Source organism: Xiphophorus maculatus, chromosome 5 (genome assembly GCF_002775205.1).
Source record: "Xiphophorus maculatus strain JP 163 A chromosome 5, X_maculatus-5.0-male, whole genome shotgun sequence".
In the NCBI taxonomy this organism is placed as follows: Eukaryota; Metazoa; Chordata; class Actinopteri; order Cyprinodontiformes; family Poeciliidae; genus Xiphophorus; species Xiphophorus maculatus.
Genome location: NC_036447.1, coordinates 25,612,891 through 25,635,680, shown reverse-complemented (window position 1 = coordinate 25,635,680; position 22,790 = coordinate 25,612,891). Strand labels below are relative to the sequence as shown.

Sequence of the window (22,790 nt, the reverse complement as noted above, 5' to 3'; positions counted from 1 at the left end):
AGCAGGGAGGAGCTGAGTTCAACAGGAAGATGATTCGTTTCAAATGTTGCGCCAAATTTAACTGAACAAAAAAAACAAACACGGCGGTAGAAGAAACTGAAGGTTTTCACGTTCAGAGCTTCTATAATGTATGAAGGTTTATAGATATAAATAAAACGGAGCAGAACTAGAACGCTGCAGAAGAGCCGAGTATTAACTACACCTTTACATACATTTATCAGGATTTCTTTATTCTTAACCAGTAATTTTAACTGAAACCAACCAACTGCTGTACAGGCGAGTTAATGAAACAAACATGTTTCATATGAAAACTTTAGTGTCTTTAGGTATAAAAAAGTGAAACATAAAGACAGAATTTAGAGTAACTGCAAAAAAGTATAAAGTCCTTTTAACATGAATGTTCAGCTACTTGAACTGGTCTCCACATACCAGGTGATTTTCCCTGCCAGATTTTAACTACTATTTATAAATATATACATTAACTTTCATACATAACGTCACTTATCTAAATCAAACTCTTAAGGTTTTCAGCAAACACGTTTAGATTAATTTCAATGTATTTAACTGAAAAAGCTCAAGACTTTGGTGACTGAATCAAGCATCTTTGCCCCAGAAGCAGCAGTGGTGGTTCGGCCCTGAAAAGGGCCTTTGGTTCGCTGTAATCACCGGGCTGAGTTTAACCTCCGAAGCCGTACAGAGTGCGGCCCTGCCTCTTCAGAGCGTACACCACATCCATGGCGGTGACGGTCTTCCTCTTTGCGTGCTCGGTGTACGTAACGGCGTCACGGATCACGTTCTCCAGGAACACCTTCAGCACCCCGCGGGTCTCCTCGTAGATGAGGCCGGAGATTCGCTTGACTCCCCCGCGGCGAGCCAGACGGCGGATTGCCGGCTTGGTGATTCCCTGGATGTTATCGCGGAGGACTTTACGGTGGCGCTTGGCGCCTCCTTTGCCCAAACCTTTCCCTCCTTTGCCTCGTCCGCTCATTGTGACACTACGGTGGTTCTGTGGAGTAATGAGTCCACAGCTGGTTCTGCAGGGTTTGTAGCAGTCCTCCGGACGTGTTAGAAGACAGGGGGTTTACCTTGGCCTACTCGGTCTGGACCTTCCCTTTGGCGCCACCTACCGACCAACATCAGGAGGGAAAATAATGCCTCTGAATTTGAGGCTGTGAAACCTTCATTGAAATATGATCAAGTTAAATAAGGACTGTTGATTATATAACATCATGTGGATAGAGGCCGTTAGAAAGATTATAAATTAAGATGCTTTAATGTCTGATAGAATATTAGATATATAATATATATAATAAATGTAAAACATGATGCTGAATGAATAAGATTTAAACTTGCTCAGGGCTTTTTCCCTTGATCCCTGCAGCATGTTTAGACATTTCTAAGATTATTGTGATCGACTGTTCAAAGAAGCTCTGAGATCTAACAAGACAAGTATTTTCTCAAGGATTCTAGATAATAAATGGAGATTAGATAATTTATTAAATCCTCTTGATTGAGGGAATATTTCTAAATATAGGTTTAATTACAGCTACTATAAAAGCATTAGATTTTTTGTCTACAATGGAAACAGGAATCAAAGGCAACATTTCTTTAAATGACTGAGATCAGATCCAACATACAAGATGAAGGTTTAGATTAAGCCATTATTTTTTATAACTGGGGGAAAAAATCAAAGTTAATAATCAAACATGTTGTATAGATAACTCACGAGGATGAAATAATGTCATTTTGACGGTGCCAAGAATTTATTTTTAATCAAAATGTTCATGAAGAATCACACATATCTCCTGTTAAAAAAAAAACTTTTTAAAAAAAGTTTTTAGATTTTTATTTACTAGTTTCATTCATCGTGTTTCCAAACATTTTTATTCTGAAACCGTGAAAGAAAAAAAGCTCTTTAGAGAAAATGTGTGTGTGGCTCTGAAAAGAGCCTTTGTGGTTTGAGGCCTGCTGTGTGTGTGTGTGTGTGTGTATATATATATACACAGGATTCAATATAACACAGGATTCCGGCAGCTCAGTACGACAGACAGAGCTTGAGATATTTTGCAAAAGGAAAGCAGGTTGAGATCAGTAAATAGTTAAGAGACATACCAGCTCTAATTGCATCCAAATGCGGCTCTACGATGTTTTCACTTCGGGGTGCCGGACACAAATGCGCACCACAGTTGTTAGTGTGCTTTTTTAAAATAAAATAATAAATAAAAAATGCCTAAAAAAACTGAATCCCAATAAAACGCTGTGATTGCTGTCAAAAGTTTTTTTTTTACTGAATACTGATTTGAAGGGGTTAAATATTTGTATTTATCATTTCATTAACATTTTCTGTCACACTTTTGGTTAAAAGAAGCCAAATTTTGTTCATTGTGTTTTTCTTTAAACGCACAATTATTTATTTGTGTGTTTAAACAAATAAATAATTGTTTATAAGAGGGTGAAACCATCAAGAGGATGAATATTCTTCATACACATACAGTACATATCTTGTTTGGAGTGGCATGTTTGGAATGATGCTCTCTTACCACCACAGGGGAGTAACGCCTGGCGCTTCGGATGACTTTTCCAGAGAGAACACACACGGCGACGGAGACGCAAACCTGCAGGACGAGCAGGACCAGGATGACGCCCTGGAGTCCGTAAAGAAGCTCCTAAAAGACGCAACGACAAAACCATCAAGACAGGAGAGGAATAAGAAACGCTGGACGCTGATCCTCTCAGGCTTCAGCAGGCTGAATCTGACGGTTCGGACAACGCCGGGTCAGAGCGACCGGCTCGACACGCTCGTCTCGTCCGTTCATCTCAGACTTACGTCCAGTCGCCACAGTTCGCTCAAGCATCTCTGATCCCACTTGTCCACCGTTCTGCTGTTGATGTTCCGGGTTTGAAAGTCGACGTTGGAGGTCTGGAAGTCGCAGAAGACCCGTGAGGGGGGTCCGGTGGCCAGCAGGAAGCAGGTGTAGCTCGCCCCGGCCAGGCCGAGCAGGACGCTGAACCCGTTGGACACCAGAGACGCCCAGACCTGAAGAGACGGGCGGCGACTTAAGACACAGACTGATCCGGACACGCCGACTGCTGCAACTTCATCTGAACACAAAACCTGCAACGTTTTAAAAAGGCAAAACCTCACCAGTGCGACTGAAGTGCGTCTTCCTGCCGCCAGAGCCAGAGAGCCGGACAGCACGAACTGAGAAACACCGGGATTTACAAACTGGATCATTAAACTTTTATTCATTATTGCATTGTTATTCACCAAAAGATTCATTTTGTTATGTTTTCATATTTTGTGAAATATTAAAAGAAATTAGAAGCGCTGGAGACAAAAGTGACTTAAGCTGCTTTCACACCTGATAGTTTGGTATGGACTCTGGCTGGGGACAAAAATTGTAACAGTTGTTACATTTTCAGACGGTTTGCTTTACCAGTCTGTCAAACAAACTAAACCCTTTGAAAAAAAAACAAACAGCTATTCCTCCCTTCGCCTGTGGTGGCGCTGCAACAAGAACCACTGAATGAAACAAACACAAAACCTCTGAAGAAGTCTTCCTTCTCAAAATGTAAGCAAAAATGGAGGGGCTGCAGATTTTAATAGGTTATCGGATTTCCCTTTGGAAAAGACCACAAACAAACTCCCTCTGCAGTTTAGCAAGGCATCATCTGCCGTAATATTCAACACAGATTCAGATAATTACGAGAAGGTATTTATCAAACTATAAGAGCAGGCTGTACTGAATCCTGACCAGCAGGAGGCAGCAAATTGGGAAGGAAAGAAAGGAAGGAGGTCAGCGTGATTCACGAAAAAATCTCAGGAAGGCCTTTTAGGAAATAAAATTTAGAATTGGAGCATTTTAGAGGATTACAGGAAACTTTGGGATAAGTGGCAGGAAAACCAGAAGAGACGAGATCTGGTTCGGGAGTATAGAACGGGAACGTTGATGGCGATTTGGATCTGATCTTGGACTATCCTCAGTTTTACGTACCAAAACGCAGAGGGCAAACGGAGCGAAGATCACCAGAGCCCCGGAGAATAAAACCAACAGACTGACGAGAGCACACAGCGTGCCGATGAAGATCTGAACCACCTGGAGAAGAAATTTGACAAAACACAAGGGGATCAGTCGTTGTCTTTGGAGTTCATTCAACGTCCCTGCAGCGTCAGACTCTCACCCCGAGGCCCAGCGGTTCCCCCCGCAGGAAGACGCTCTCCTTGGCGTCCTCCTTGGAGGGGCCCGGCAGGGTCTTTACGACGGGCCGCGGGGCCTGGACCTTTGGGCTGGCAGGAGTGCCGAGAGGAATGGAGAGGTCGTCTTTGGGGATGACCTGTGTTACGATCACGACTCCACCCACAGTGGTAACGGACGTGGACGCCATGATGTCAACGGAGCTCAGAGGGAATTCTGGGAAATATACCGCCGCAAATGAAACATAAGAACATAAACAGGATTAAAATGTTCTAAACCGAAACAAAGAGTTAGTGAGCTGCAAGAATCCAAGAGAGAAAATGAACATTCAATGGGATTATTTAGGAAGAGTTGATTAAAATAAATATCTGGCCTCAGCAGGTGTTAAAATGACTCCACCTTCAGCATCTTTCATCTACTGCAGTTAAAATCCTACAACACCGAAACTCTTCACACCTGGACTGGATTATTCTGCTCTACTAGCAGAACCTTTCAACCAACGTCATGATCAAATCAAATGAAGGCAGATTCAGCTGTTCTGGATCAGCTTCTCCAGCTGCGACACCTCGACTCTGTGAAGGCGAACAAGATTATTCTATCGAACCGGCTCAGCAATTTTAGAGGAGTGAAAAAGAAAAGTCAAAATAAGCTAGCGTGCGTTAGTAAGACAAGTCCTAGTTAAAACCATGCAAACTTCAAACTTGTAAACATTTTTATTTCACTGCTGTTCTTTGATTTGAACATCTCTCTATTTCTGCTCATACTCGTATGAAAAACTCTTCTCTGGCACTGCAAAAAAAAAAAAAAAAAAAAAAAAGAGATTCAGTTTTAACTCACTTGAATTATTTTTCTGCTTTTATACATCATTATGCTTGGATGCTCTCACTGCTTCAGTCGTTTTGATTCTCTTACCTCTCCTCCATTTTGCTCAGTTTGTTCCACCTTCCTGCAGATTTTTTTCTGACTTTACTCTGTTTTGTTGTTCATAAATAAATGCCATTTTGTGCCGCGACTACCTGCTGGTCCAGGAGGAGCGAATGCTGCAAGTCAAGTAAATCTGCTGAAGTTCCTTAAAAAGAAACTACTTTGAACATTGAACTGAGCTCACGGTGCCGTTTGATAAGTGGGACCAGCCGGAAGGTTAAACTGAAATGTGACACGTTTGATGTTAATTGGAAATAAAAACAGCACCAGGCCAAATCTGGCTCCCGTGAAGATAAAAAAACAAAATGAGGGAAAACGGAGAGTTAATGTGGAAAACAGCAAAATAAGCCAAATTTCAGAGGAAGAGGAAGTCAGTGCTCATGTGATCCAGATGCAAAACAAAAAAAAGTGCTGAAATCGCCCTTTATGGAAGTTTCACAAATCAGATAAATGTTGCACAAATCCAAAGAGCGGTTTTTAAATATTCTGCTTCAGTTGAGAATCATCTCGTCCAGGTTTGAAGAGTCTAGGTGTAACCAGATGACGAGTGAACTCAGCCAAACTACTGCTTTTAATTGTTCATTGTGCTACTTTAAAATGCGGCACCGACCCATAATCCCGACGCGTTTAAGACGTTTGGAAACGGCAGCTTCGGCATTTCGCACTTCTACAAAGAATGACCAAATTTATTCTCTCTATATTTAAGATGCTTTAATTATTTCTTTATTATTCCGAGAGAGGGGAGAAAAATAAACCACCACTAAATGTATTTGTTTTGTTAGACAACCTGTGTGTAGATTTTATTTTAATTTTCATACAGCCAATTTTTTTTTGGGACTTATTATGCAATATTACAGCAATAAAATGAATTTCTAGTCAGTTATACTTAAGACCTTAATAGTTGCGTTAATATGGGCTTAGGTTATATTTCGGTAAATGGGTCAAAATCCCAATTGAAACACGTTTCCGTGCGCGTGGAGCACAGAAACAGATTCCAGCTGCCACCAGTTAATCTGTAACACCGGCAGGGAGCCCAACCCTTGATAAACAGGTAGAAAAGTTTTATTGAACTCCGGAACATTAAGCAACCAGGAAGCACAGCAGGGAAACACAGAGAAACATAAAAACTCCACACAGAAACAGCTGCAGGTCTGAATTTAACCCAGTCTGGGTTTGGGTTTGGTTCAGAACATACAGAAAAAAAAAAATGACAGCCTAGTTTTTATTAAGGTGACACTATGAAACGACTCCTGTGTGTCATAAACTTAAAAGTGGAGAAAACACTCTGCTATTCTGCAGCTTGTTCGTTCTGGAATTCAAAAATGTACAGTCCTCTCTTCCGCCTCGTTTTTTTTTTTGTTCTTCAGTTAAATTTGGGGTTGACTTTACATATGAAAGCAATGTGAAGCATGTAGCAATTTGTTTGTTTGAACATTCAGGTTTAAAGGACATTATGCTAACAGGCTCTGCAAGAAAGTATGTTTTACATGTTACATGGTTTTAGTCACCCAATAAAAGCCTCTTAATTAGCTATCAATGATTGATAAATGTAAAACTTGTAGAGCAGTGTGCCTCAAGGATCCGGACTGGGAATCACTACCGCAGTTACTTTGTTTTTTTACAATACCGTTTTCATATGAAACATGTTTGTTTCATTAACTCGCCTGTACAGCAGTTGGTTGGTTTCAATTAAAATTACTGGTTAAGAATAAAGAAATCCTGATAAATGTATGTAAAGGTGTAGTTAATACTCGGCTCTTCTGCAGCGTTCTAGTTCTGCTCCGTTTTATTTATATCTATAAACCTTCATACATTATAGAAGCTCTGAACGTGAAAACCTTCAGTTTCTTCTACCGCCGTGTTTGTTTTTTTTTGTTCAGTTAAATTTGGCGCAACATTTGAAACGAATCATCTTCCTGTTGAACTCAGCTCCTCCCTGCTTGCTGGCTCAGCCAATCACAGTCAGGGGCGGGGCTGGGGCTCAGCCAATCACGATCAGTAGGCGGGGCTGGAGGATTCCCTGTCACTCTATATAAGAGCAGGTTCCATCCGCTGCTGCTAACTCTGTGCTGTAAACTCAGAGAGGAAAGATGCCCGAACCCGCCAAGTCTGCGCCCAAGAAGGGCTCCAAGAAAGCGGTCACCAAAACCGCCGGCAAAGGAGGCAAGAAGAAGAGAAGGACCAGGAAGGAGAGCTACGCCATCTACGTGTACAAGGTGCTGAAGCAGGTCCATCCCGACACCGGCATCTCCTCCAAGGCCATGAGCATCATGAACTCCTTCGTCAACGACATCTTTGAGCGCATCGCCTCCGAGGCTTCCCGTCTGGCTCACTACAACAAGCGCTCCACCATCAGCTCCAGGGAGATCCAGACCGCCGTGCGCCTCCTGCTGCCCGGTGAGCTGGCCAAGCACGCCGTGTCCGAGGGAACCAAGGCGGTCACCAAGTACACCAGCTCCAAGTAAACCTGCTGCTGCTGCTGCTGCTCGGTCACAACAACACAAAGGCTCTTTTAAGAGCCACAAACACACTGAAGAGCAACGATCCTTTACTTTTGTCTCGTATGGCTGAGAAATAACTGTCTAAACTATCTCCAGTTTTCAACAGTGGCCCTAAACTTGTCCAGTTTTTAATATAAACAAGCTTAATCAAACATTAAGTGACATGAATATAGATCACATTCCAGCCATACTGTCTAGATGTTGAAATAACCTAGAACAACAAATGGCATCAACGTGACGTCTCTTTTGATGAAGATGCTTTGCTAATTTTTAATTGGACATCTGATGACCTGTGTTTTGTGCTATTTGGCAAACATTCTATTGGAAATAAATCTTCGTATAATACTTGGTGTCCTTTTGAACGACTTGTGTGTTTGTTCTTTATCGGAGAACAATGATAGGAACAAGCTCTTGATTAATTGTGTGTGGCTCTGAAAAGAGCCTTTGTGGCTTGAGGCCTGGTGTGTGTGTGTGTGTGTGTGTGTGTGTGTGTGTGTGTGTGTGTGTGTGTGTGTGTGTGTGTGTGTGTGTGTGTGTGTGTGTGTGTGTGTGTGTCTGTGTGTGTGTGTGTGTTCAGCAGCTTAAGCTCTCTCTCCACGGATGCGGCGGGCCAGCTGGATGTCTTTGGGCATGATGGTGACCCTCTTGGCGTGGATGGCGCACAGGTTGGTGTCCTCGAACAGACCCACCAGGTAGGCCTCGCTGGCCTCCTGCAGAGCCATGACGGCGGAGCTCTGGAAGCGCAGGTCGGTCTTGAAGTCCTGAGCGATCTCTCGGACCAGGCGCTGGAAGGGCAGCTTGCGGATCAGCAGCTCCGTGGACTTCTGGTAGCGACGGATCTCCCGCAGAGCCACGGTACCGGGCCTGTAGCGGTGAGGCTTCTTGACGCCGCCGGTAGCCGGGGCGCTCTTCCGGGCCGCCTTGGTGGCCAGCTGCTTCCTGGGAGCTTTGCCTCCGGTAGATTTACGGGCGGTCTGCTTGGTTCTCGCCATGTCTGCTGCTTTCTCTACCGAAACACGGAGAAATATGTCAGAGGGAGCGGAGAGCCGCTGCTGGTAAAGTGTGGGAGCAGCTGGGAGGAGGCGACGCTGCTGGACATGTTGGGCTCCTGATTGGTGAGCGGCTCCTCCTGGAGCTCAGCTCCGCCTGGAGAGCTCCGACCCCCGGCTCAGTCCTCGCTGCTCATTGTCCCGCTCTGCTGGAAGCTTTTCTGGTTGGTTGTTTCAGAGACTCCCGCTCTCTCTGCACTCATATAAGACAAGGTTTCAGCCGCTGCTTGACATTTTCCTCCAGTTTCATCTCCAGACAGAAGAAACTTCAGAATGAGCGGAAGAGGCAAGACCGGAGGAAAGGCCAGAGCCAAGGCCAAGACTCGCTCCTCCCGCGCAGGACTGCAGTTCCCCGTGGGCCGTGTCCACAGGCTGCTGCGCAAAGGCAACTACGCGGAGCGTGTTGGTGCCGGAGCCCCCGTCTACCTGGCGGCCGTCCTGGAGTATCTGACCGCTGAGATCCTGGAGCTGGCTGGAAACGCTGCCCGCGACAACAAGAAGACCCGCATCATCCCCCGTCACCTGCAGCTGGCCGTCCGCAACGACGAGGAGCTCAACAAGCTGCTGGGTGGAGTCACCATCGCTCAGGGTGGAGTGCTGCCCAACATCCAGGCGGTGCTGCTGCCCAAGAAGACCGAGAAGGCCGCCAAGGCCAAGTAGAGCTGCTGGCCGTCAACACTGCTGGACCTCAGACCCACAAAGGCTCTTTTAAGAGCCACTTACCTCTAACCTTCAGAGTGATTCACTCCTGTGAGGTTTTTCTTACTTCGTTTATGGATCATGTTAACCCATAATCTGCATTCAACTATTAAATCATTTCAGAAATATACATGTATTCTTAATTACAACACTCTGTGTGTTTTTTTCCTCTGGAAGATTCATAACCTCTAAATTACTTTTCAGCTGGGAAACTTTCCTCCTTTAGACATATTTATGTTTATGTTTTCCTTCATGTTGCCAATTGAGTCACTAGATAATTGAACATTAAAATATTTCTCAACTTGAGACTTTTATCTCCTAAAATGTCTGTGTTCTGGTCCAACCTGTTCTTGAAAACCAGATGAACATTTTTTCTTTGAGTCTCAACTTTTTATTATTAATTATTATTATTAGTAGTATAATAGTGGGTTCATGTCCAGCCCACTTCTCCTTTTTTTTTTTTTTTTTTTTAATATTTATTTATGATTTTCAAGAATAAACAGGCAAATTAGAGGACAAAACAACAAGGATAAAAAAAAAAAAAAAAACTAACCAGAATCATCAAAACAAAAATCCACAGAACAGAACAAAACACTGTCAGCTAACAAAGGGTCTGATAAGAGGATAAAATGCACATCAGATTGTAGAGTGTTATCGAGCATGAGACAGAGTCCAAGCGAGTAAGAGACATTTCTGAGGACATTGAAACAAACAGCCCACCATGGAATATGGAATAACAAGAAAAGATGAACACAAGTTATAATCACAATAAACATGACGAAACGGTAAATGAGTAAAATAAATTATTAGAAAATACAGGTCCAGATGTAAACGACAGTTATTTTAGCCTATTATTTTGTATGTATCTATTGAAAGGACCCCACACATCCAGGAACTTCTGATGATTGTCAGACAAAGAGTATCGAATCTCCTCAAGATAGATACAGGATACCATATCATTAAGCCATTTCTTAAAACAAGGCGGGGTAGAGGATTTCCATTCCCGTAGAATAACCCGCTTTGCTACCACTAAACCAAACATTAGAGACTGTTGTAGGGACATGGGAAGAGCAAGAGAGGATTTAGAGCAACCCAAAATGATCAAATGCCTATCCGGACACAGAGGCTTGCCATAAGCATTGCTATAAAATTCAAAAATCTTGCACCAGAAGTCCATTAGTTTAGGACAGGAGCAAAACATGTGACCCAGAGTCCCATCATCTAATTTACATTTGTCGCATTCTGGTGAGACGCAGGGGAATAGCCTATTGAGTTTAGTTTTAGAAAAGTGCAGCCGATGGATAACTTTGAATTGAATAAGTTGCAGTCTAGAGTTAATGGAGCAGGTCTTGATTCTTGAAAGAGACAAATCCCATTGCTCATCCGAAATCTCACCAAGTAGATCAGAAGCCCAGGCCTCTTTTATATGCCTAGTAGATGGGGATGAACTGAAAAGATTAACAAACTGAGAAATTAGGTTTTTAGAGGTAGAGGGCTTTCTTATAAGCTCGTAGAAACTATGCTGTGCCGGTAAGGTTTCATAGTGGGGGAGGTGCTGTTTTACAAAGTTCCGAGCTTGCAAGTACCTGAAAAAATGGCTAGAAGGAAGACCAAATTTTGCTTGTAGTTGCGTGAAGGAAGCAAAGTGATTATTAATGTATAAATCCTTAACAGCAACTATCCCCTTATTTAACCAGTGCTTAAAAACTACATCCATATTACCTGGCTTAAATGCTGAATTCTGACAAATCGGCGCATAGATGGACAAGCCAGGGAGATTCAATACATTCTTTAACTGCTTCAGAATCCTGAGTGAATTTCTTAGTATAAAATTATCCTTCAGCAACTGCAAGGACAAAGAAGGATTGGAAAACAATACTGCAGCTGAGGAAGAAGAAGTAAGCTCTAATAACGCAAGGTTTTCGTTCAATGGCCATTTGGGTAGTAGCGAGTCCACCACCTCACCCCTCGAACAGAACTGAGTCCAGAAAACCCAGGATCTGGCATTACACGCCCAGTAATAGTATCGAAAAACAGGAAGGCCTAGGCCCCCCTCCGCAGTAGGTTTCTGTAGGTGAGACTTTGATATTCGAGGGTGCTTACCAGCCCAGACAAAAGGGATTATAATAGAGTCTATCATCTTAAAAAAGGAAGCAGTGAGATAAATGGGTATATTTTGAAAAAGATAGGTAAATTTCGGAAGGAGCACCATCTTGACAACATTGATGCGACCAATCAATGAAAGAGGAAGGTGCCTCCACATGTCAGCCATGGATTTAATTTTGTTGATTAAATCCAAAAAATTATATTTAAAAAGGAGTTTAGGGTCTCTTGTGATATTTATCCCCAGGTACTCGAAATGACTAGTGGAAACTTTGAATGGCAGATTGCTAAGAAAAGCAGCGTTCAGACCATTTGAAAGAGGCATAAAAAGACTTTTATCCCAATTAATAGTAAAACCGGAAAGCTTGCCAAATTTATTTATAAGTGTAAGAAGTGGAGAAAGAGAGACTGTAACGTCTGAAAGGGTCAGGATAACATCGTCTGCATACAGGCCAATGGGACTATCTGTAGCATAGTCTGAAATGCCAGTGATCGATGGATGGTTCCTGATGGAAATAGCAAGGGGTTCCATGGCCAATGCAAATAGCAACGGAGAAAGACAACACCCCTGTCTGGTTCCGCGGTGCAATAAAAAAGAAGCAGACCTGTCGTGATTAGTCAGAACTGAGGATCTTGGCTGAGCGTAAAGCATTTTTAGTAAAGTCATAAATTTATCGCCAAAGCCAAATTTTTGGAGAACCAAAAACAAAAAGTCCCATTCAATTTGGTCGAATGCCTGTTGAGCATCTAATGAAATAACTGCGGAGGCAGGAAGGTTGGACTGGTACATAACACTTAAGAGTCGACGAGTGTTTGAAAAGGAATACCTGTTGGGGATAAAGCCAGTCTGGTTGGGATGGATCAGATGAGCTATGCATTTATTTAAACGAGTAGCTAGTACTTTGGCTACTATTTTTTGGTCACCATTTAGTAAGCTTAAAGGACGGTATGAGGCAACATTAGAGCAATCCCTGCCCTTCTTCAGGAGAAGACAGATATGAGCATCATACAAACTCTGGGGAAACACTCCCTCCACCACAGAAGAGTTCACCATACGCAGAAGAAGAGGGGCAACCAGATCCAAATAACATTTATAGAAATCTATTCCAAACCCATCCGGACCACAAGCCTTACCAGGAGATAAAGAGTGTATCGCGGATTTAATTTCTTCAATAGTAAAACTAGAGTCCAGGTGTGCCCTGGCGGATTCATCCAGGACAGGTACATTTAAATTGTTTAGAAAGACTTTAATATCCGTGCTGGTAGCACTACTCTTGGAGGTGTATAAATCACTGTAATAATTGAAAAAGGCATCATTAATGAGTTTAGGATCAGTTAACAGTTGGCCAGAAGGAGAAGTAACTTTATGAATAGCTCTATCTGCCAGTGTGCCTTTTATTTGTCTAGAAAGCAATCTATCAGGTTTGTCCGCCAGTTCAAAATGCTTTTGTTTAAGTTTGCGAATGCAATTACCAACTTGTTCCCCAAGCATGTGGTTATATTCAGATTTTATCTTCAAAATGGCATTAAGTATATTTTCATCATTTGAGTTCTGGTACCTGTCCTCCAAAACAGCCAATTCAGCCTGAATATCTGCAAAACGCTGAGATCTGGCCCTTTTGACCGAAGACTGATAAGAAATAATGTTGCCCCTCAGAACCACCTTAAATGTCTCCCACAAGACTGAATCAGACACATCACCTTTGTCATTAAAAAGAAGGAAATCTGAGATTTTAGCTGAAATGAAGTCCTTAAGTGCTTGATCCGAATTGATGGGGGGGATAAACTTCCAGTTGAACGATGGAGCATGAAGATTAAAGTGGATCTGAAGTAAGAGAGGGGCGTGATCTGAAATTAAGATCCCGTGATAGAGAGAACTGACTGTATGTGAAATCAATTTAGAATCAATTAAAAAGTGGTCAATTCTGGTAAAACTACCATGGGAGGGGGAAAAAAAATGAGTATTTGCGATCGGAAGGATGCTGAAGCCTCCAGATATCCACTAAGTTTAGTGACTTAATGAGGTTATTTAAAACAGACACTGATTTCAAAGAAGAGGCAACCTTATTGGAGGACCTATCCAACACTGGATCGAGATAACAGTTGAAGTCACCTCCTATAATCATGTCCCTATTATTAAATTGTGCAATAATATCAAATATCTTGCAGAAAAAGTCGGGGCAGTCACAATTTGGGGCATAAATATTCAAAAGGGCAACAGGGATGGAATTAATTTCGCCAGTGACAAGCACATATCTCCCCCCCGGATCTGCAGACATGGAGTTAAAAATAAATGGAATAGACTTGCGGATAAGGATTGCAACCCCTCTAGCCTTGGAAGAAAAATTAGCCTGGTAAACCTGAGACACCCATGAAGATCTCAACCGTCTCTGCTCAGTTGGATGAATATGAGTCTCCTGCAGAAAGATAATATCAGATGAAAGTGATTTTAGATGTGAAAACACCTTCGCTCTTTTAAGTGCCTTACCAAGGCCTCTACAGTTCCAGGAAACAAAATTAATAGGACTCATGCTCGACTTAAAAGTGCTATTATCCTGCATTTATCACAACGTAAAAAAAGCAGCTGACAGGGTAAACAAAACAAAACACAGGCAATTTAACAGCAACAACGCAGAAACAAAAACCCCAAAACTCACCCTTGCCGCAACATGAACAAAGCGGCATATCCCAAAATCTAGAGTGGAGGCTGCCGGGTAACAGAGCAAAAAAAAAAAAAGTCACAAGTGGGTAATCTAAACACAACACGCCGTGTTTACCTCCAGAAATTGTATAGATGTTAATATGCACCAAAGCTTAATCGAACTAGCAGACTAACTAGCACAGAATGATTAACAAAGTCATTTAATATGAGACAATGAATTGGCAAACCGCTCTGCATCAGTCGGTGAAGTGAAGGATTTCACAGTGTCATTTAAAGACACTTGCAGCTTGGCAGGAAAACGCAGGGAACATGTGGCTCCGGCCTCCACCAGCCTCTTCCTCACGGTGTTGAAAGCCTGGCGCTGCGCTGAAACCTCTGCTGTGTAGTCTGGGAATATGAAAACTTTCTGGCCGTGGTACATCAGAGGGGCTTGCTGTCGACTCAACCGCAGAATATTCATCACGTCGCGGTCATTGTGGACCCTGGCGATGATGATCCGAGGACGTTCATTAGGAAGTGGCTTTGGTCTCAGGGCACGATGCGCCCTGTCAATTTTAACGGGCTTGGGGAAGCTGTCCTGTCCCAGCAGCTCAGAGATAAATTTTGAGACAAATTCTGCAGGTCGAGCCCCCTCTACACCTTCCTCGAGGCCAACAATCCGAATGTTTTGTCTGCGCGAGCGTCCCTCCAAGTCGTCAACCTTTTTCTTAAGAAGGCCGTTAGCCGCCGCTAGCTCGCTACATGATGACTCCAGGGCCGAAACACGGGCATCGGTAGAGGTTAGAGCCGAGTCAATGTCATCCAAACGGTGCCGGACCTCACTGTGCTCTGTCTGCAGGGTTGTTAAACGAGCTTCAATTGAGTCCAGACGTCCTTCCAGTGATTTCTTGAGAGTATCCACGAGTGTGTAGACTTTAGAAAGATCATCTTTGTGGCTATTGACGGCGGCTAGTACAGTCTCGTTGCTAACAGCGGAGCCCGCCTGAGCAGTCGACTTCTGGGCTTCGTCTTTCCTAGGCATGATGTGAAATGCCAAAACTAAAATAAACTGAAGAGACGGGTGCTAGCTACTCACTCGGTGAAAAAAATAATATCTTTGGTGCAGTGAATAAGTTTTAAATGAAGGCAGTGACACGGAGCTCTGCAAAACATGTCTACTCCATTACAGCACACTAGCGCCCCCCCTCCTCCTTTTTTCACATAGAACAAAATCACTTCCTTTAATAAAGAACTTCACAAAAACCACACAGTCATCTTCTTCAAGAGAAGGGCATGGGGGGCTTTTTAACTTAAAATAAATACATGTTTAACATTTCAAATGAAAAAAACATGTTTATTAATACAAAATAAACAACAATGACAGAAACAGTCACATGTAAGTGTGAACGATTCACCAGAAAATTCTAGCTGAGTAATTCTGCTCAAATCTGCATAAACGTCAGGTCATAAATTGTAGAAATATAAGGAACTAGAAGTTGTTTTTTTAAATCCAAAATTACACAGTGGTGTGTGAGATGTAATCTATTTGCAAGGGAAATAGCGTGCTTCTTATGTTAACTATTACACAATGAGTGAGAGTGATATCTGTAAAAACCCTGCCTGGTTTTTCTCAGGAAGTTCCAGCTTCCTGGTCTGATGTCGTCTCCTCCGTAACTTTCCTCTTTCTACTGTGGCAATAAAAACATTTCTTTTCAACCTGTGAAGAGCAGCAGTGAGCACAATCTTTGCACGGAAATGAATAAGAACTTGGTTTGTTGCTGGCATTAATTTCAATCGCATTAAAAAGAACAACACCACCATATTAATGCAATCTTAGATTACTTTAAATCTCATTTTGTAGGAATTCATTGCAGCCTTTTAAAAAAGTGAACTACAGGACAACCCAGTTACCAGCAGATGCACAACCTTGTTAATTTCTTTGGTCGAATTCAGATGGTGTGAAACTAAGTGGGCTATTTGAGCTGCTCTGTACAAACCACAAACCACTGAGGACATGTGACTTTGCTATCAGCGACCATCATAGGTAGAATGATTTAAGGTCAACATTTATCACCTCATGAAGACGTGAAGACATCACAGAAAGAGACGGAGGGGGAAGCCATGCGCTGGACTGCAGTGGACGCGTTACTTATTGCATTTCTCTCCGTGACAGGTACTGTGTGTGTTTTACTCCTTTATCTGTCCATTAAATAAAGCAGAGCTATAGGGGGACGTGTGGAGTACGTCATGTATAGCAGGCTGCTGACAGAAATGGCCTGGTTAGAGTCGGTTTGCTTACACAGAAAAATGCATGTTTTTGTTTTGTTTTTCATTTGGGAAGAAAATTCTCCTGAAGACGCGCAGTTGTCTGCAAAATGCCTCGTAATTTTTTTTGTATTGCACAACCTCAGAAATCTTTGGAAACACAAACACTGTGTGATTTTAATTACTGGTCTTTATTGTGAATTCAAATGTTGAAACATGAAAAAGTGTCTTGCATGTATTCACAATGCTCTGAAATATTAGAGATGTGAATAGCATCACAAGTTCAATGTATATTAAATTCATTGGAAAGCTGATCAAAGTATACAAATCAAATTCTGTTGGGGTTTTTTCCAAAATATTTGATTTTTTCAGTACAGAGTACCAAAGGCCGTCACCCGGCTATTTTCAGGGCTCATTTGTTTGATGGCACAGTGCAAGAGTTTAATGAAGTCACAGTTTCATAAGACAATATCTGCCCCGATCTGGACCTGGATGACCTCTCACTGTGTCTGCGTCCGATGCAGCACATGTAAAGCGACACGATGTGAGGCAGCGCCAAACGTCTAAACCACTAAAACAGATCACTCCTGAGAAAGTATTTCCATCCACTTGGTTCCAGGCACTAACATTCAAACACAAACACAAGTGACTCCTATCAGCAAGAACAAAAATAAACCCAAATCTATTAATCAATATTCTTCCTGGGTTATGCATTTTTGTCCTGTTTGTTCACCTCATTCTGATTCTTCTGTTGCTGATGCGTTGCAGGGGTCAGGGGTCAGAACGGCTGGAGCGTGACCTACCTTCCCTCACAGATCTGCGCCATAAAAGGCTCAACGGTGGATTTGCAATGCAACTACACACATCCAGACAGAGAGGGGGATACGGTCATAGAAGTTACAAACCGAATATGGTTCACCAAAGAACAACTTGCTGCTCCTGTGGATCTGAAAGCTGACCCAGACTACGCAGGTCGTATAGAGTATAAAAATGGCTGCGCCGTGGCTATCAGGGACGTACGAGAGAGTGACGCTGCTGTCTACAAGTTCAGGTTCATAACCAATCACCCAAGTGGAAAACACACCGGCTTGCCAGGGGTCACTTTGTCAGTCTCTGGTAATATTGTCAGTTTTAATCTTACTTTGTTGATTTTACTGTTAAATGATCACATGGTTTTAGTTTCTGTTGTGTTGTCTTGAATTCAGCCGTCGAGCTGCAGGTGGTCAAATGGGAGCGCAGACCGAGCGGGACTCTGGCAGAGATGACGTGCAAAAGCAAATGTCTGCCTGACCGACATCCTTACATCTGGATCAAGAACGGGCAGAACGTTTTGACGCAGACCTCCTCGCCTTTTTCACACACGTTTTCTTTCGCGGACCGCGTTTCGTGCGCCGCGGCAGGACACAGACAGTTCCCGTCTCCGGCAGTGTGTCAGTTGAGTTTTACACGTTGCTTTGAAGATTCATGTTGGTGATGTAATGTGTTGTTCAGTGCATGTCATTAAACGACTCTATTGATTCAATACAAATGAACATTTTAATGTTGTTCAATAAAAACTAGTACCAGAAATTATATGTTTGGCGTTGCAAAGCACTATAGCGGTTTGTGTTTTCTATTCCAGACATGCCAAATCTTCCCTCGGTGTCGCTGAGTTCCTCTGGTCACATTGTGGAGGGCGACCCAACAACTCTAACTTGTTCCAGTGATGCTAATCCAGTAGCTACATACAGCTGGTACAAGAAGGACGCTTCTGGTCCTCTCAGCAAAGACTCACAACTCGTCTTCAAGTCTATCCAGTCCTCTGACTCTGGAGAGTATTACTGTAAAGCTGAGAACGTGCTGAGAATAAGGACATCTAAAGTCGTCTTTATCGACGTAAAATGTAAGTAAAGTAAATTATTTTTGGGGGCTTGTGGAGGTTGCCTCAACTTACTCTTAGAGTGTTGACTTAGGGTGCATTCACACCAGTCCGGTTTATGCGGGAAGGTGTGAACATGTAATCGAGCTCTAATGGGAACCAAAAATGCCTAAAATCTAAGGTCTCGGTTCAAATCAAAGTGAGCTCTGTTGCGGTTCATATGTGAACGCAGGTGGACAAGAGAACGCTCTGAAAGCAGGAAGCGAACTATAGCTCAAAGCATTCTGGGTCAATAGAGTCAAATTAAATGCACAAGTTTAGCACTACAGGGAGAAATGGCTTGTGGCTTTTTTTTGTTGTTTTTTTACCCACAGACAGATGAGAAGTCCTACAACCTCTAAAATTGTACGCAATTCCATTTCTGGTTACAGTTTGTGAAGAAGGAAGTTGCACTGGTCTTCTTTGGAGGTTTTCGAGACAGTCGCCTGCGTAGTTCTTGGCGCGGCGCAAGAACAGGTTGTTCAATCAGGTTGGATCGTTTGACGTAGTGCAGCATGACAGCGAGACGCAGCAGCTGAAAATATAACAAACCTTGCAATTGTGGTCCCCAAACGAACCAAGCTGACCTAGAGAAAGGTTTTCACACCTTTCTTCAAGTTTTTCACACTTTATTGGCTCATGTTTGAGCGACTCTGCTGAACTAAATGTATTTCTGTTTTGACACCAGCCACCCGACTTCCTATGTCTTCTTTGTCACCTAAAGCGCTTCAGCTGCCACTTGTAAACGTTTTCGTTGTTTCTGGAGGCAGCAGTGGAAAAAGCTGCTAAGTTGAACTTCAGTTCACCAACAAACTGTTAAAGCAAGTAGCATCAAGGAGGATTTTGGAGAAAAATCTAAAAAGATTGCAAATACTGTAAGTGTGGCTGCCATCGGTGGCATTTGAGCAGTTTGAGTTGATTTGGTGGTTTTGAGTTAGAGTAAATAATGCAGGGTGTTTCCTGAGTGGAACCAGTGTTTGGTTTGGATCTGTTTTCAGTTGCACGCCGCACTCAGTAGAGGGCAGTGTGCTTTCTTTTTCTGGTTGCTAGAGAAATTTCTAGAAGTTAAAAGAAGATGGACGCTGAGAGGTTCTTTTTTTAACCCCTTCAGGATAAAGCGGCCAGTGAGGTAAATAATTTGTATTTTACGTGTTTATGTGGAAGTTGAATGTTTATTTGTGAAGAATTTGTTGAGTTTCTGTTAGCCACGTGTGACAGAATGCGTCTATTTTTTTTTTTAAGTCAAACCTCTGTAACGTGAATGCTTTGCTGTTATTATTTGTCTGTTCTCTATGAGAATGTCTTTCTGTATAAAAAATTATTTGATGTGCTTTTTTTGTACAGTTCATTAAAGACACCTGTGTCTAATTAAAAGTCAGTTAACATCAAGAACGCATTGCGTCCGTTTTTCAACCTGGAGGGAGTTATAGAAAGCTGAGAAAGGATCGTTAAGACAAAAAAGAATTACAACTTGGTTCCCAAAATGCTCCCAGTTAGCAACACATCAGTTTGGTGGAGCTTTAGTGACCAGGGTACAGCCCTTCTGTACAACTGATCCCATAGTCACTTATGAACAAATGATTGTTTAGTTTTGCTCGAAAACCATCATCAGAAATCTCCTTAAGTTAAGTTTCCAAAGTCTTCATGCTTTTCCTTCCAGACGGGCCAAGGCTTCTTTCTGTGGCATTAAGACCCTCTGGTGAAGTAGTGAGGGGAACCTCAGTGGACCTGATTTGTAGCAGTGATGCTAATCCAACAGCTAAGCACATCTGGTACAAGAAGAACAATCCTGAGCCTCTGAGCAACGACACACAACTCGTCTTTGAGTCTATCCAGTCATCTGACTCTGGAGAGTACTACTGCACATCAGAGAATATGCTGAGCAAAGCGACATCTGAAGGCGTGCTTATTGATGTGAAATGTAAGTGACTGAAAAATAACGTTCAAAGTGACCAACTTAAACTGCAAAAGGGGCAGAATTGGCTTTCACAGCTTGCAAGTGAAATGTGATGATCACACGTCTCCTCAGACCGTAACTTTACAAACATTTAGAAACTTCAAACAGTAAAGTTGTTGTGCTAAAAGTATACATTTGTGGAACTTAAGCAAGAAATAAGCAGATTTTTTAGGAGTAGTTAGGTTGTTGTTTTTTCACACAATTGGAAAACCATTACCATGTTTCCAAACACTCATACTCTAGCGTAAGCTAATAAAAATAAAAAAAGATTGACACAGAGGTTATCCAAATGCTAAAATGCTATTCTTTTGTTCTCTTTTAGATCCACCGAGCTTCCCCGTTGTTTCACATAGTTTCCCAGGTGAAGTAGTGGAGGGAAACTCGGTGACTTTGACTTGTAGCGCTGATGCTAATCCAGGAGCTACTTACACGTGGCACAAGGAGCACGAAGCCAATCCTCTCAGCAAAGGCCCAAAACTTGTTTTCAAGTCTGTTCAGTTGTCTGATTCTGGAAAATATTTCTGCACGGCTGAGAACGTTCTCAACAGGACGACTTCGGACGGCTTCTTGATTGACGTGGAATGTAAGAAAAATCTTATTTCCTTTAAATAAGATACTTCAGATATACTGTTTTTTTATGCATGAAACTTCTTGCTGTCTCAAAAAGATGGCAAAAAATGATCATACACACCGTTTCTAAAATGTCTAAATGTTTTAAAATGCTTTAATTAAACAAACAGAAAACAGTTTTTGCCAAAGCATTGTGACCCAGACCACACAATGGCATATCAGGGCCATTGGAGATGGAGGGAAGAAAAGGAGGAGTACATTTTCATTAAAAAACTGACATGTACTCTCATCTTTATCCAGATGCTCCAAAGCTTCCCTTGGTCTCGTTGAGTCCGTCTGGTGAGGTCATGGAGGGCATTTCACTGACGCTCACCTGCATCAGTGATTCAAACCCCGCCGCTAATTACACCTGGTTCAAAGAAAATGAGAAAACGCCACAAAGTTCAGGACAAAATCTCACCATCACAAATATTGGCCGACAGCATAGTGGCCTTTACTACTGCGAAGCTCACAACAGCAGAGGGAGTCACAAATCTGCCATACATCTTACTGTTGCTGCAAGTAAGTCAGCAAAGGCATCCATTTCTTTTGTTATCCATCTATGCTGATGATATGTCCATTTCTGTTCACATGTTGCGTTTATATTCCTATTTTCCATTAAAATATTGCTTGGTCTTAATTTTTTTAGGGTACAGAAACATGATGTTCAAGATAATGAACATCATAAAGTTGGCTGTAGCTGCACTGCTGCTGCTGATTCTTCTGTTTGCTTCTTCTCTTTGTACGAGGTAATATCAGCAAACACGTTTAGCTCCACTGCTTAATTCATATCTATATCCTCTAAGGATGTACTTTCGTCCGTTTGTTGTTGAAATACTGGATTTGCTTGACTCAGGAAGAAGAAACCAACTGAATCGAAGGAACATGTCGAGAACATAGAGGTAAGACATCCATTCGGTTAAATAAAAACTATTTATATGTAATATAAAGATATAAACTTGCTGCACTGCTGGTAGAGACTCTGTCATTCAGCGATGATCATCATGAGTGCTCAGGTGAAGGCAACTGGACTTTTTCTTTTGCTTCTTCAGTCCTGAAGATGGTTGGAAGTTAAGAGGCTCATAAATATTCAGAGCAATAAAGGGAAAAAAAGCCATTCTGTCCTCCTGGTCTCGTTAGCTTGCGCATCTTTTGGCATCATTTCCTGACCTGCAACTTCTAAGCTTGTTGCGTCCAACCATGTTTAGAAATGAAGACACCTTTTGCACGAGAGATGAAACATATTTAAGAAACGAGAAAAGACGTCCAAATGCCATGAGGGATAAAAACTTAAAGTAGCACGATGGGAGCTAATGCAATACCTCTGATGACAGCATAAACCGCTAAATTTTAATAAACCGTTTTAATTCTCACCATTTGATCCCCTATAACAGCTGGACTTGTGTAATGAATATGAGAACATCTCGACCTTGAGAGCCTTTGTTGCATCGCAGGAGGAGGAGAGAAGCAAACCAACCCAACGTGAAACCAAGTGAAGTTACGACTTTATGGGTAGATGGACAGGAATGAGATCTTAACCAAAACGATGACATCTGGTGGCAGAAATAAACATTTTCAAACAGTGGCTATATTTTTATATTTTATGCCTTGTGTTGGCTACTTTGTAAACGTAGCTGGGTAAAGTCAAGTTACTAGTTTAATAGTGGTGTACCTTCCAATTACTTAATACCTAATTACAGTACAGACCAAAAGTTTGGACACACCTTTTAATTCAATGAGTTTCCTTTATTTTCATGACTACTGACATTGTAGATTCACACTGAAGGCATCAAAACTATGAATAACACATGTGGAAATATGCACTAAACAAAAAAGTGTAAAACAACTGAAAATACCCCTTATATTCTAGTTTCTTCAAAGTAGCAACCTTTTGCTGTGATTACTGCTTTGCACACACTCTGCATTTTCTTGATGAGCTTCAAGAGGTC

General features: G+C 42.2%; 5 protein-coding genes across 5 annotated transcripts; 3 read left to right on the top strand and 2 right to left on the bottom strand.

The window, feature by feature from the left end:
- Positions 1 to 102: 102 nt before the first annotated feature.
- Positions 103 to 8,627, bottom strand: LOC102218919 (histone H3). Its single transcript, XM_023333979.1, has 3 exons — positions 8,285 to 8,627; positions 7,621 to 7,629; positions 103 to 995 (listed from the first exon to the last, which is right to left on the bottom strand). The coding sequence occupies exons 1-3, from the start codon at positions 8,611 to 8,613 to the stop codon at positions 677 to 679; spliced, it is 657 nt and encodes a 218-aa protein (XP_023189747.1). The 5' UTR covers positions 8,614 to 8,627; the 3' UTR covers positions 103 to 676.
- Positions 2,398 to 4,896, bottom strand: LOC111608634 (membrane-spanning 4-domains subfamily A member 4A-like). Its single transcript, XM_023333977.1, has 5 exons — positions 4,183 to 4,896; positions 3,996 to 4,097; positions 3,146 to 3,202; positions 2,828 to 3,037; positions 2,398 to 2,666 (listed from the first exon to the last, which is right to left on the bottom strand). The coding sequence occupies exons 1-5, from the start codon at positions 4,384 to 4,386 to the stop codon at positions 2,481 to 2,483; spliced, it is 759 nt and encodes a 252-aa protein (XP_023189745.1). The 5' UTR covers positions 4,387 to 4,896; the 3' UTR covers positions 2,398 to 2,480.
- Positions 7,148 to 7,943, top strand: LOC102223183 (histone H2B 1/2-like). Its single transcript, XM_005817652.2, has one exon. It carries the CDS (start codon positions 7,211 to 7,213, stop codon positions 7,583 to 7,585), a length of 375 nt encoding a protein of 124 aa, XP_005817709.1. The 5' UTR covers positions 7,148 to 7,210; the 3' UTR covers positions 7,586 to 7,943.
- A 303-nt stretch (positions 8,628 to 8,930) lies between the features above and the next one.
- LOC111608635 (histone H2A) lies at positions 8,931 to 9,356 on the top strand. The gene has a single exon (XM_023333978.1). The coding sequence runs from the start codon at positions 8,944 to 8,946 to the stop codon at positions 9,328 to 9,330; it is 387 nt and encodes a 128-aa protein (XP_023189746.1). The 5' UTR covers positions 8,931 to 8,943; the 3' UTR covers positions 9,331 to 9,356.
- A 6,870-nt stretch (positions 9,357 to 16,226) lies between these two features.
- LOC111608726 (B-cell receptor CD22-like) lies at positions 16,227 to 22,550 on the top strand. Its single transcript, XM_023334659.1, has 10 exons — positions 16,227 to 16,286; positions 17,147 to 17,494; positions 17,584 to 17,808; positions 18,000 to 18,260; positions 19,936 to 20,196; positions 20,555 to 20,815; positions 21,103 to 21,363; positions 21,491 to 21,590; positions 21,698 to 21,743; positions 22,236 to 22,550. The coding sequence occupies exons 1-10, from the start codon at positions 16,235 to 16,237 to the stop codon at positions 22,335 to 22,337; spliced, it is 1,917 nt and encodes a 638-aa protein (XP_023190427.1). The 5' UTR covers positions 16,227 to 16,234; the 3' UTR covers positions 22,338 to 22,550.
- Positions 22,551 to 22,790: the final 240 nt, after the last annotated feature.

Excerpts from the sequence above, each read along its gene's own strand:
- LOC111608634 (XM_023333977.1), bottom strand. The coding sequence starts at position 4,386 with ATGGCGTCCACGTCCGTTACCACTGTGGGTGGAGTCGTGATCGTAACA. Across the intron at positions 4,098-4,182 it reads GGGAACCGCTGGGCCTCGGG|GTGGTTCAGATCTTCATCGG; the intron begins GTGAGAGTCTGA and ends TTTCTTCTCCAG. Across the intron at positions 3,203-3,995 it reads CGTTTGCCCTCTGCGTTTTG|TTCGTGCTGTCCGGCTCTCT; the intron begins GTACGTAAAACT and ends GGTGTTTCTCAG.
- LOC102223183 (XM_005817652.2), top strand. The coding sequence starts at position 7,211 with ATGCCCGAACCCGCCAAGTCTGCGCCCAAGAAGGGCTCCAAGAAAGCG.
- LOC102218919 (XM_023333979.1), bottom strand. The coding sequence starts at position 8,613 with ATGGCGAGAACCAAGCAGACCGCCCGTAAATCTACCGGAGGCAAAGCT.
- LOC111608635 (XM_023333978.1), top strand. The coding sequence starts at position 8,944 with ATGAGCGGAAGAGGCAAGACCGGAGGAAAGGCCAGAGCCAAGGCCAAG.
- LOC111608726 (XM_023334659.1), top strand. The coding sequence starts at position 16,235 with ATGCGCTGGACTGCAGTGGACGCGTTACTTATTGCATTTCTCTCCGTG. Across the intron at positions 17,495-17,583 it reads GGTCACTTTGTCAGTCTCTG|CCGTCGAGCTGCAGGTGGTC; the intron begins GTAATATTGTCA and ends TCTTGAATTCAG. Across the intron at positions 18,261-19,935 it reads CGTCTTTATCGACGTAAAAT|ACGGGCCAAGGCTTCTTTCT; the intron begins GTAAGTAAAGTA and ends TTTTCCTTCCAG.